The 13,536-nt window shown below is 40.6% G+C and overlaps 1 protein-coding gene across 2 annotated transcripts in view; it reads right to left on the reverse strand.

Moving 5' to 3' along the window:
* IFT52 (intraflagellar transport 52) overlaps window positions 1–11,759 on the reverse strand; it is a 28,753-nt gene extending 16,994 nt beyond the window's left edge. The window contains exons 1-6 of one of the 2 annotated variants that reach the window (XM_069495846.1): window positions 11,635–11,759; window positions 8,652–8,776; window positions 7,873–7,960; window positions 2,634–2,763; window positions 2,278–2,353; window positions 817–888 (exon numbers count right to left, since the gene is read on the reverse strand). In XM_069495846.1, the coding sequence (XP_069351947.1) occupies window positions 817–888; window positions 2,278–2,353; window positions 2,634–2,763; window positions 7,873–7,960; window positions 8,652–8,770 (485 nt within the window). In that variant the 5' untranslated portion in view covers window positions 8,771–8,776; window positions 11,635–11,759. Of the gene's footprint in view, window positions 1–652; window positions 889–2,277; window positions 2,354–2,633; window positions 2,764–7,872; window positions 7,961–8,651; window positions 8,777–11,634 lie in introns of both variants that reach the window. The other variant, XM_069495847.1, reaches the window with a different exon arrangement.
* Window positions 11,760–13,536: the final 1,777 nt, after the last annotated feature.

A 13,536-nucleotide genomic window follows, 5' to 3' on the forward strand; every position in this document is an offset into this window, starting at 1 on the left:
CATTTTTACTAGAATACTCCATACCAGCAAGAGAGGAAAAAGGGAGTGTTCATAGGGACCGTAAGTGCTACTACCTGCCTGAAGAGTGCTTTGGCAATGTATCACATTTGGCAAATGCATCAGTGGGAAGACACTAGACCCAGAAATTCTAATGCTAAGAATCTATCCTACTAAAATATTAGCATGAGTCCATGAAAATCGTACATACAAAGATGTTGCTTTGTGCTTTGTTATTTAAATACAATGACAAATATAAAATTATTTATAACAACAATATAGAATAGAAGTTAAGAGTACAGACTCTGAAGCAGACTTCCAAAGACCAAATCTAAGTAGTCACGTGAATTTGAGCAATTACCTCTCTGTAACTCATAACTAACCTTCCAGGGTTGTTGTGAGGATTAAATGAGATAATAAATGTCTATCACATAGTAAATGCTTGATAAACATCAGGTGGTATTATTAAAGCAAAATATTGTAAACTAGCTAAATGTCCGATAATAAGGGGTCAGGTAGATAAATTTAGATATATCCAATTTAATCCAGTCATTAAAAAGGAAAAAGTACTTACCTATGACTTTATGAAAAAAATCTAGAAATCTAAATATACTGTTAAGGCTGATTATCTTCAGAGGGAGAGGCACAGACTTACAGTGCAGAACTTCTACTTTCTTCCCTTTGAACTGCTCAAATATTTTTTTGGTGAGAATTACTTTTGTAATCAAAAACAAAAACTCTTTTCATTTTGGAAAAAAAAAACAACTCTTCAAAATGATAAACACGTCCTCCTCAGGTGGCCTCGGAAAACACACTCACTGGGCATTGTTGCCACTGCTTTCCTCGTCAATGATTCCAGGCACCGCCTTTCCTGCAGCTCGGCTAATTTCTCTTAAAGAAAAAAAATAAAATTTAATAAACAAAAATTTTGGGAATTTCACACTGCATTCATTAATATAGTATATATGAATGAAATGCAAGAATTTTACAGACTTCGAGATACAATTTTTGTAAATTAAATAAAAGTACGCCCTTACCTCTTTTGGAATGCTTGCAAAAGTTAACATTAAAATATTAGAATTCAGTTCTCCTCTTTCTCGAGTTCTGAGGAAAGGATCCATACCATATTCTACGCCCACATTCTAGACTCTATCCTCAGAGCCAGCAGAATGCCTGCCCCATCGCAAGTTCAAGCATGGAATGAATAATTTTGAACATGGGAGAAGCTCACAGAAGGCATCTGATGTTGCTTCCTCAGACATTCATTTCCTACTTCCCCAAAACCCCTGATTTATTTTTAGGATCCAGATCAGAGAAAGTTCACTCCATCCCAGGCTCTAGGAGACAACCTAGCTATGCCATCAGGACAGTTTGGGATGGGCATTGTGGCCTGGGGCAGCTCAAAAAGAGTAAATCTCCTCATGCCTGTAATCCTAGCACTTTGGGAGGCTGAGGCAGGAGGATTGCTTGAGGCCAGGAGTTTGAGACCAGCCTGAACAACATAGCAAGACCCCATTTCTAAAAAAAGTAGAAAAATGAGCCAGGCATGGTGACACATGCCTGTAGTCCCAACTACACAGGAGGCTGAGGCAGGAGGATCGCTTGAGCCTAGGAGTTTGAGGTTGCAGTGAGCTATGATGGCACCACTGCACTCTAGCCAGGGTGACAAAGGGAGACTGTGTCTCAAACAACAAACAAATTAACAAACAAAAACCACCAACAATAACAACAAAAACAAACAAACCAAAAAAGAGTAGATCTCAGGACTACTCTTGCTGGGAATGCTGGAACCAAGGCATGTTCTCTTGCCTCAGATGGTGTGACATACAGAAACGAACTTGGGAACTATTAAAACTATTCAGCCCTCACACACAGAACACAGCCAAGAGAACTGAAGGGAAATGGAACCAGAGCCCTGATGACGTGAATCTTTCAGTCAATCCATACCCAAAGACTGCCCCATTTCTGAGTTTTTCAAGTACGCAAATCAATAAAGTCTTTTTATTGTTTAATCCCACTTGAATAGGGTTTTCTGTCACTCCCAGCTGAAAGTATCCTAATCCTAACTAACAAAAACGTGAATGTGAAGTAAGGTTTCAAAAGACGGAGGAATATAATTTGATGAATGAGTAGCAGTAATAAAATAAATTAAAATAAAACAAAAAAGCAAGAAAGGAAGAAGGGACAGTGAAAAGCATGTGTGAAAAGAGATAATGGAAGATTCATGGAGGAAAGATGAGAGTCATTGGTAAAGACACTACTGGTTTTCAACATGCTTACCTGTTCAAGACTCCATCAGAAACTAGAGCTTCTTTAGGATGGAAATACTTGTAATACACATTTCTAACAACAGCATCTTTAAAAGAGAAGAAGGTATATTTCAGGTTAGAAATAAGTCTGGTAGTATAGACTCAGATAAATTTTGACCCGAAAAGAACCCTGGAACTCTGTTCCAATCCCCCTCATTTTATAAATGGAAGAAGCCTGGGCAAAGAAGGCTCAGACCACTGGTGAGACCAGAACACCGAACCATGTACTCTCAGCCCAGGGCTCTCTCCATCATACCCCTGGGCCTAGAGGGCTATGATATGAAGAATACTATTACTGCCTCCATTTAAAATAATAACACCAATTACCATTATTAACCATGATTCCATATTCTTCTAGTAAAAAGTTGATATTGGTATCAAATCTGGATTCTCCACCTTCTCCTAGCATCACAAGGATATCGCCACCACTGTCAAGGTACTTCTTCAGGACCTCAAACTACACAAAGGAAAAAAACAACCTATGAATATACTCAAAATACTTTTGTCCAAAATACTATGAATAAGACCTTAAATAGCTGAAAAATAAACACCTCACATCTATGAGGCATTTAAATATAAATGTATGTAAGATAAAATTTACTCTCTATGTAGGATCTCCAAACTTGTCTTTCAACATAAAGCTCCAAAATACTCAAAATGAACTGACAGTGTCAACGTTGACTATCTGGACAGCAAACCAAAAGTGAAAAACTCAGCTAAAGGAAGCTTATACCCTCCAATCAGCAATACCCCGGTCTCACCTACTAGATGCCAGTTGTACCTACCCTCCCTTAACAACCAAAAATGTCTTCAGACATTGCCAAATGTCCCCGCAGGAGGACAGGAAGAAGCAGAAACACCCTTGGTTGAGAACCACCAATCTAGACAATGCCTCCTCTTCGTTCCCACCAAGAATATCAGGATGAAGGCCTTCCATACCACCCCAAGGAGGAATTCTGTTCAAAGTCATCCACTGACCAAGCCATAGTGAGAAATGCATGTTGTCTGCTTATATCCTGGGAAGCTCTCTCTGGCTTTCACAAAGCTCCCTCTGGCTTTCACAAAGCTCCAGAGGGGAGAAAAATCTAGGGCTGATTGCTGACCCAGCCTGAAAAAACCTGGGGTGGGTGGTCCAGACCAATAGTTTCTCAATTTTCATCAAGCACCTCATCAGAAAAAAACTGAATATGCACATATATACAGCCAATGTGTATGTATCTGTATATAAAATATGCATATTTATAATTTAAAACATACTCCAAAAAAGGAAATGTTGTAAAGCTAAGGAAAATATGAATAATCAATATAATTTCCTTCTGACACTCTACTACTTCATCACAAGCATCCTACTTTAGAAACCACTGGCCCAGATTAGCTTTGCTATATACAGCCCTCTTGCTCTTGCACACTCCCTGGAGTTCCCTCTCCCCCTGTCTTCCCCACAATATAGAAAACAAATGAATCAATTATTTCAAAATCAAAGTTTTTAAAAAATCAGTTCAAAGGCCATTTCCTCTGGGCCTTATAATCTAGTGCCTCTTTTCTGTGCTTCTGTGGAAACATGGAACTTAGAACATTGATTGTTATTGTTAGATGGTTCATTTGTTTGATTTCTCCTAGACTATGAGTTCCTTGAGAGCAGGGATCATGTACTATTAGATTTTGATTGCTAGTGTCAGTTGTAGGACCTGGCACATAATTGGGTACAACATAGATCCTTAATAAATATTTTTGGAACAACAATGAAAAAAGAAAACAAACGAGACATAACTTCATTGATCCTGGACTCAGCACAGCAGACTGAATCTCTCCCTAGATTCCATCTGCCTTTTTCTTCCTTTTGGTTTCCTATCAAACTCCTTTTCCTAGATAGCCCTACATATCTGCTATATTCTATGACTGAGAATAGCAAGCCCCATCTAGATTGCAATATATATATTCTCAGAACTTAGCTTTTGCTTGGAAAATCCTACGGGGACTTGGTACTTATGATTTTTGTTCTGGAATTTGTCCATGTTGTCTAAATGCAGTGAGTAGAGAGCTGGTACTGACATCTATTGTGTCCTATTGGCCATTTGGCATTTTAAGAAAAAGCTATACGAAGGACTTACTGTATAAATAACACAGATGGGCAAAGGTTGAAGGAGTTTCCACAAATGATGACCCAAGATTCACCCATGCGTCTAAGTGAGACCCTTCTAACAAAAAACAGATATTTGGCACAAATTAGAGTTTTCTTATTTCTTTATGGCAAAAACAGGAATAAAGATTAATTTTGCAGATTTAAATTTTAGAGACTGATTTTCTAATAGGAATGCATTCACACTGGTAAGTTTTATAGTGTGGTGCCAAATGTGGGATATTTCATATTATTGACACTGGATGATCCAGGCCTGTGGCTCTCAGTGGAGGCATTTAAACCATCTAGCAGGTATTTAGGATTGTTATAATATTAATATTGAAGGACATTTTGTGGGTGGGGTGGAGAGGCAGGGATACTAAAGGTCATGCAATGTTCAGGCCAGTTCCACATGGTGAAGAACTGTCTCACAACATTTGAATGTCTTCTCAGATAGTCAGGGAGATTTAAAAAAGAAAAACAAACAAAAGTTAGCCTACAATCTAACTCCAGTTTATACATAAATACTCTACAAAGTACTTCTTGCATGGTTTAACATACTGAATTTCCAGGTACACACTACCATGTAAACTGAGTGAAACTGAGGGAAGAATTATACTCTTTTTTTTTTCTTAGACTTTACCAAGAGTTGATCAGTATTTTGGAAACTCACATTGCCAATGGCAATGTGGCTCATGATTTAAAGTGCCAATGCAACATACCTGCATCAGCCTGCATTTGTACCTATCCCATTCATGATGATTGTATATATTTATTAACCTTTATTTCAAAATGTCAAGCATAAAGAAGCATTCTGGTGTATGTATGCCCAAGAATTAAAAAACTGAAATACACATATTCTTCTACTGTATATATGCCTAAGCATTTATAATTTCAAATACATATATTCTTTAAAAAGTCATCATCCTTCAATTTCTTTACATTACAGTTAGGACATTATATTGACTTATTTTTTTTAATGATGGTGGGTTATATCAGCTATGTATTTCAATTCAGGATGACAAAGGTGGCATCTGCAATATAGGTGGATGCTGGCCTGAAAGGGTTGGGAAACACCGGTCTGAGCCACGAGGTTACCTGGTGGTAACCGAATCCCCCACCAAGTCAGTGTGATGAGTCAAAGTAGCTGAAGTGGGAAACGAGGGAAGACTTTTCAGCCTAATTTCTAGCCTGATACTAGCACCTAATACCAGACATAGGATGTCTGTCCTGTCACAAAGCTTCTGGAGGACAGTATGAAAAAAGCATCACAGTTTTTGAGGGGTGAAGTGACCCCTTTACTTGTCCTAGAAGGCCAGCAGCAATGACAAGCAAGGCAGTGATCTTACCAGGATTAGCCCACTGGAAGAATAAAAACACAAGAGAATGTTGGTTCTTAGAAAAAAGCTAAAGGCTTTTCTCCCTTTCCTTCCCACCTCACTCCAACTCTAAAGAGAAGGCATGGTGCCAGGGACTGGCCTGGTAAGAGGACATTTTATTAGGCTAAAGTTCCAAAGAACTAAACCTGCCTCTCAAAGGACTTGAGTCTTTTGGAAGCCACAGCCTTCCCTCCCTGGGAGCCTGAAGTAAGGCTTGGCCTGGTGCCCATCCCCGCTTAGGAAAACGCCCAGGCTCTGACCCTTTCTCTAGGTGCCCCTGCTTTCCTGAGGCTGCTTGCTCTTTGGTAAAGACCTGGTCACCTCTCTCTTTGGCTTCTCTAGGTGGAAGGGGGAAGTGGAGCCAAACCCCCCAAAGTAATAAAGTATTCCTTTGCAGGCCACTGCATCTGTGCATATGTTTCTCCCAGGGTCTCAGTGGGTAGGGATAGTTGGTCACCTCCACATTCCCAACAGTAATTCCTACTCCTCCTCTCAATTAACCTGATCAAACAGTTATGTCTCTCTTCAAGCCCCTCCCAGATGGAAAGTCACCGTGCAATCACATTGAGAAAAAAGGGAAAATAGCAATACTTTCCCGTGGACCTCTACCCACTGGTACCACCCAGAGTAACAGCAGGAGACCTTGGCCTGCCTCAACCTAAGGACCATACTGGCCCTGCCCTGCCTCAACCTGCCTACTCCCCATACTCTCCCTGAACACAAAGGCACTTCCTACAAGTCTCCATGAGAACAGCTCTTGCTGTATTCTGGGCTTCTTGTTTTATTAATTGTGGAAAAATATACCTAACCTAACTTGACCATCTTAACCATTTTTAAGTGTACGGTTCAGGAGTGTTAAATATACTCGCACTATTGTGTAACCAATCACTGGAACTCTTTCATCTTGCAAAACTGAAACTCTGTACCTATCAAACAACAGCTCCCCATTCTTCCCACCCCACAGGCCCTGGCAAACATCATTCCATTTTCTGTCTCTATAAAAAAAAATTTTTTTTTTTTGAGACAGAGTCTCGTTCTGTTGCCTGGGCCAGAGTTCTGTGGCATCAGCCTAGCTCACAGCAACCTCAAACTCCTGGGCTCAAGCGATCCTCCTGCCTCAGCCTCCCGAGTAGCTGGGACTGCAGGCATGCACCACCGTGCCTGGCTAATTTTTTCTGTTTTTAGTTGTCCAGCCAATTTCTATTTTTAGTAGAGACAGGGTCTCGCTCGGCCTCCCAGAGTGCTAGGATTACAAGTGTGACCCACCACACCTGGCGTGTCTCTACAAATTTGACTACTCTACGTACCTCATTACTTGTATAAATGGAATCATACAGTATTTGTCTTTTTGTGTCTGCCTTTTTCATTTAGCATAATGTCTCAAGGTTCATCCATGATGTAGCATGTATCAGAATTTCCTTCCTTTTAAAGACTAATTCCATTTTATGTATATACCAGATTTTGTTTATCTATTCATCTGTCAATGGAAAGTTGGGCTATTTCTACCTTTTGGCTAATGTGAATAGTGCTGTTAAGAATATGGGTGTGCAAATCTCTTTGAGATGCTTTCAATTTGGGGGGGGGGCATATACCTAGAAGTGAGATTGCTAGATCATATGGTAATTCTGTTTTTAACTGTTTGAAGAATTGCCATACTGTTTTTCATAGTGGTTGTACCATTTTACATTCCCACCAGCAGTGTGGAAGGGTTCCAATTTCTTCACATTCTCACCAACACCTGTAATTTTGTGTTCCAGGTCTTACATTTATCATTCTTTATTCCATGAAATAGAATTTTAAAAAACAGCTTAATGTTAAATGAAATTTTCCTATTTTCAAAGCAAAAACATGGCAAAAAATCATGGCTAATGTTTAATTAGCCCACACTATGTGTTTGGCACTTTACGTGGAGTATCAGTTAATCCTCACACCTCCAGGATGAAAAGAGAGATGAAGTGACTACCTTAAGGCAACACAGTAAGTGGTGAAGGTGGATTTAAATCCAGGATTTCAGAGCCCATTTTCCTAACCATCTCACCATATTTCTTCCTTATGGATAGTTCCTTACCTCGGCTGCAGTAAATTTTTCCCTTGGCCCAGCTGTAATCCACAGTTTCACCCCAATTAGCTTCTCAGATGTGATTTCATCTTTTAAGCTAGAAATATGATTTTAAAAGCAAATGTTAGATCCATAATTCAAACCAGTTTATGAATTATTTTAGCCTCTCTACTGTATGGAACCAGAGGCCGCATCAGTCAAGAGATGAAGGGACCTCGAAGTACCTGGTCCTGCCTCTCTCCCAAAATGAGACTCCCCTCTACAGGCCTGCCCCACAGAGTCACCTGGCCTCTGTTCAAATACTTCTGGGAAGCCACGGTGTTCAAATTAAACCAAGCTAAAGCATAAAGAAGTCCTAAACTACTGATCCAATCAGTTCTACCATCAGTTTGTATGACTACATATCCTCACCCATTAAAAAAAAAATACATGCATGTATACATAAAGACAGAGGTATTCTCATTTAATTCTCATTTTTCATTTTCCTAAAGTATTCACCCAAGTTGTTATAAAATATGGAGAAAGCTCCTAAGATCTTAAAAAAATTATATGTGTACAATTAGAATAATCTTTTGGTTTGTGCTTTGCAGGACAACTTAGTAATATGCTGATTACCTTTTTTGAAAGAGATGTTTTAATAATTATTTGTTTAATTCTGAACAATCTTTAAATTGAGGTCCTCCCACCTAAATAATCTATGTTACATAATAAAATAAAGATTTTTCAGTTTTACCAGTGGGCTATAGTTATCACTTAGAAGGGAAGAAAATATACATCGTCATAGTCACCTCTGAATCTTCCAATTACTTCGAAGTTTTTTCTGCATAGATTTATAGCCATTGTTGGTGGTAAATAGCTCCTTTTTGTATGCATTAAATAGAATGGTGCTCCGAAGCTCTTTCTCCATGGTTACCTTATGGAAGAAAGATGAGATCAGAAAACCAATAAAGAATATCCCAAAAGAAAGACTCCAAAACGAATAAATAGTTACCTTCCACGTCTAATTTATCAAGAAAGAGTATACAACTGCAACCTATCTATGAAACTCCTACAATTCTCAAAGGTTGAGAGTAAAATGCAAAATCATAGCTGCAGAAACCTATGGCCAAACAAAACCCTGCCCACCCTCAGCTTTTGCTTTCAGTCTTTTGCCCTGGCCCTCCCACCGGCCTACACCCAAGGCTCTGCCCTGCAATCACTCCACTCTTGTGCCCCCAGACCGTGTTCCCAACCTGATTCCTTACTGCTAACTATTGCTAAGATTCCAAATTCTTTTTATATATATTAACTTACAGTTTTATTTTATGAAATAGGATCTTACTATATGCACTATTCTGCAACACAGTTTTTCACCTAATCTTGTATATTTGATTTTTTTTTCTTTTACACTTTTTTATTTTGTTTTTTTAATCTACAGCTGGAGAGGCCAAGAGTATATTTGATATTGTTCCGTGTCAATACATACGGATCTACCACATTCTTTTAAACAGCTGCACAGTATTTCATTTTATGCATGTACCATAATTTATTTAACCAGTCATACACTGATTAATATCTTTTTTCAATTTTTTTGTTAGTAAAACAATACTAGAAACACCATTGGTGAACATGATGCTTCTCTGCACTTTGCATATTTGTAGAATAAATTCCTACCTGTTGAATGGTTGAGTAAAGCATTTCCAAATTGGCCTCCAAAAAAATTGTACTAATTTATACATCCACTAACGCTAATACATTTGTTTCCACAGAATCCTGTCTATTTCTAATCTTTCTCATCTTTGCCAATAAAATAGGTTAAAAAATCCTCATTATTGTTTTAATCTGCCCTCTGAAATTAGTGAGATTTGCACTGAATTTTTTTTTTTTTTTTTTTTTTTTTTGAGACAGAGTCTCACTCTGTTGCCCAGGCTAGAGTGAGTGCCGTGGCGTCAGCCTAGCTCACAGCAACCTCAAACTCCTGAGCTCAAGCGATCCTCCTGTCTCAGCCTCCCGAGTAGCTGGGACTACAGGCATGCACCACCATGCCCGGCTAATTTTTTCTATATATATTTTTTTAGCTGTCCATATAATTTCTTTCTATTTTTAGTAGAGATGGGGTCTCGCTCTTGCTCAGGCTGGTATCGAACTCTTGAGCTCAAACGATCCGCCCACCTCGGCCTCCCAGAGTGCTAGGATTACAGGCGTGAGCCACCGCGCCCGGCCTGCACTGAATTTTTTCTGATTTTCTTGCTCCGAGTACTCTACTCATTTTTCTATTGGGCTTCATATTTTTCTAATTGATCATTAAGCAAACATTTTCATGAGTTTATTTGTCTCAAGACTTGGCTTCTGGTAGCTTTTTTGGTTTGGTTGAATTCTGTAGGCCATGGAGATTATAAATTTTACAGAGTCAAAAGCATTAATCTTTTCCTTTAGGGCTTCTGGATTGTATGACACATTAAGAAGAGCTTTTGTCATGCTAAGATTATAAATATACCCAACAATGCTTTCTTCCAGTACTTTCACAATGTAATTTTTTAACATTTAAATTTTGGTCCATTTGGAATGGATTTTGGTGCTAAAGTGGGCTTCAGTATTTTCTAAATTACTAGAAAGCTGCCCAACACCAATACAACTTTTCAAGGCTAATTTGAAATACAGTACCACCTTGACTATATATAAATCCCTATAGACATATATCTTGGTCTTATTCTGATTTCTGTCATGTTCTGTCTGTAAGTTTCTGCTCAGTTCCATACTAATTTAACTGCTATATTTTTGTGTTATAATATCTGGTGATGCTGGAGAGCTAATTCCCCTTATTACCTTTAATTTTTACAATTTTCCTGGCTACTTTCACGTATTTATTCTTTTTTATGAACTTTAAAAATCATTTTGTCTGGTTGAAAAAAAAATCCCCACGATCCCATCACTTGACACGGCTACCTTTTTATGTTCTATTCCATCCATGTGCGCGCTTGTTGTCCCATTGTGTACATACAATATGGTATTCTGCTTTTTCCAGTTTCCTAAAAGTCTTCATAATTTGGGTTCGTGGTTGTATGATCTATTGCCATAACGAACTCATCCACTGTCTTCATGGGCATCTTTTCAACTTTTTTCCATCACAGATATTACTGGAATTTACATATTTCTACTGTGCCACTAATTATTTTTGCCAAAAGACAGATTTGTAGCAGCAGGATTCCCAGGAAAAGGAGAGGAACTCCTTTTGTCATTTTATGGCTGTTAAAAGGAGAGCATAACGAAATCTACATGTCCAGTCAACAGCTTATTGTAGCTCAGCCCCTGGGGTGAACAGCAGATCTGGGTTCCCGTACTGTTGGAATTACTCAGAAATGAGTTTCCTTAAGGATAGGAAAGAAGTTGAAATAATAAAAATAACCAATATTTGGGTGGTGCTGTCCATCCAGTCTGTCGATTTCTCTCCAATTACATTACCAGTCAAATCTGTATTTTCCCAGATGAGCGATGGAACGACCAAGGGTGGCAACAACGACAGAACAGAAACTAAGACCTTACGATTCCTCGTCCAGTGCTCTTTCCTACTCAGCAGGACAACTAAAAACCCATGCTTTCCGAGGCGACGGAGACTGGAGCCCAGCCAGACGGCCGGGACTCCGGCCTGCACCCCTACTTTGCTTTACCCCTGTGGACCTAGGATTTTCCAGAAGACTGGCCCGGCGGCCTCGATGAGTGCGGGCAAGGCCCTCACCAGCTCCCAGGCTGCCCCAACGCCCCTGCCGGCCCATCGGTTGGAGCCCTTCTTACCTGAGGCCCAGTGACCACCACCGTCACCTGACGCGGGCCAGCATCCAAGGCCGCCAGGTACCCAAGGCCGCCAGGCAACCGCGGAGGGCCGGCGCGTTGGGAAGGCGTGGCCGGGGACAGGGCGCCACCTCCGGAGCGGCGCGACGACGACGGAGCGAAAGGAGCGGTCGGTAGGGGGCGGGGCTAATGCGGGACTGTACCATGACTTTGGATGAGGGGTAAATCCAAACACAACTTGAACGAACTTTTCGCCAAAATAAGCCCACTTAATTTTGTTCCTTAAGAGCAGTTATTATTAAAGGCTGATAAAAATGGTAGATACCAAGACCCCAAGCTTCGCTCCACCCTGAGGGAAGAGACTAGTGAAGGTTGCCGGCAGTGGGTGAGGACCGCCCCAGCCTTGGTCCCCAGGGCGCAGGCGCAGAGCAGGGGCCGGCCGGGGTCGGACAGTTGCAATTGTTAGGTTTCGGGCTTGTGGCAATACATGCCTGGGGGCGAATGCCTGGTGGGAGAGGACTGGGAGGCCAGGGGAGACCTCCCGGGAGAGCGTGGGCAGGTTTAGTGGCAAGGATGGTGACAGGAGATAGTTATTTCCCTTTTATTAACCCCACATCTTCGAGCCTGGCCGTAGTGCCAGGCCTGAGCACCGGGGAACGTGGCGGTGAACCCGCCGCCCTCTAGGCGTCTTCAGGTGGGGAATTAGACCTTGGCCTGCCAGATCCTACAAAAATGTAAAAATATAAACTGTATTACGGAGTTGTGAGGGGCCCGAGCTGGTCAAAAAGGAGCCTCCGTTGAGCAGAGATCTAAAAGAAAAGTATTCTTTAAGGCAAGGGCGTTCCTATCGGAAGGAACTGCTTGTGCAAAAGAACCATCACCACGTACAGGTTGCCCTGCCATCGCCTTGAAAATGGAAAATCAGATGCCTGCAACCACAAACAGGCCATGCTGCTCCCCAAGGGAGGGCTCTGTGCCTCCCCTGAGGACTGGGGGTTCGGGTACCACGCTGCAGCAACGTGGAAGACTCAAACCGATGAGTGCAGAGACTTCTGACACTTTTGATTTACATTTATGTTTGTCTTCAAAGAGTACAGAGTAGTAGGAGTTTGGGATATTAAAGTACACACACAATTGGTGTTGCCTTTTCACAATACTGTCCCTGCAGATTTAAAAAAGTGGAGAAGAGGGTGAGAATTCTCTTTTGGGGGATGCTTTATTTTGGTGCAAAATTGGGTGAATACAGTCGGTATTTAGGGTAAAAATGGAAGGAGGTATTCCCACTGGAGAGAGAGTAGGCTGTTCCATTGAGGATTGGGACAAGTCTTAGGAATTTTCTGCCTGTGTGCAATCATTATTTGCTAAAGCATCTGCCCACAGCACTTCTCCCACTGTTGGAGGTTGCAGAAGAGCATGAGTTTTAGAATCAGCTGCCACCACATTCACCTCCACCAAGTTCAGCTGTGCCAAGTTCAGTTCCTGGATATGCCCAGTTCTTCACTAACTGGGTGACCTTGGGCAAATTGCTTAATCTCTCTGAGCAAATGTTTCCTATCTGCAAAGTGAGGTTAATAATTTCTAACAGCTGGCTTACTGTGAGTATTGTAGGTGATGCATATAAAACTTGGAATGTGCTCAATAAACATAGGTATAGCATGATCAATTCAATAGCCTAGTTTTTCATTTTTATTTTTTATCCTGGTGAAAAATTTGTGATTTTACACCTTAGATAAAACCATTACATGTTTCACAACCGATAGCTGATTGTGTACTTTTGACAGTACTAGCATGTGTCTGACAATTACACTTTTTGCTTTGGGAAATTGGGGGGATTTTGACCTCTCCCTCATCTTGTTCCATGTTTGTCAATTGACAAGTGTTATTAAGATGGAAATCAGAGTGTTT

This window comes from Eulemur rufifrons, chromosome 20 (genome assembly GCF_041146395.1).
Source record: "Eulemur rufifrons isolate Redbay chromosome 20, OSU_ERuf_1, whole genome shotgun sequence".
Classification (NCBI taxonomy): Eukaryota; Metazoa; Chordata; class Mammalia; order Primates; family Lemuridae; genus Eulemur; species Eulemur rufifrons.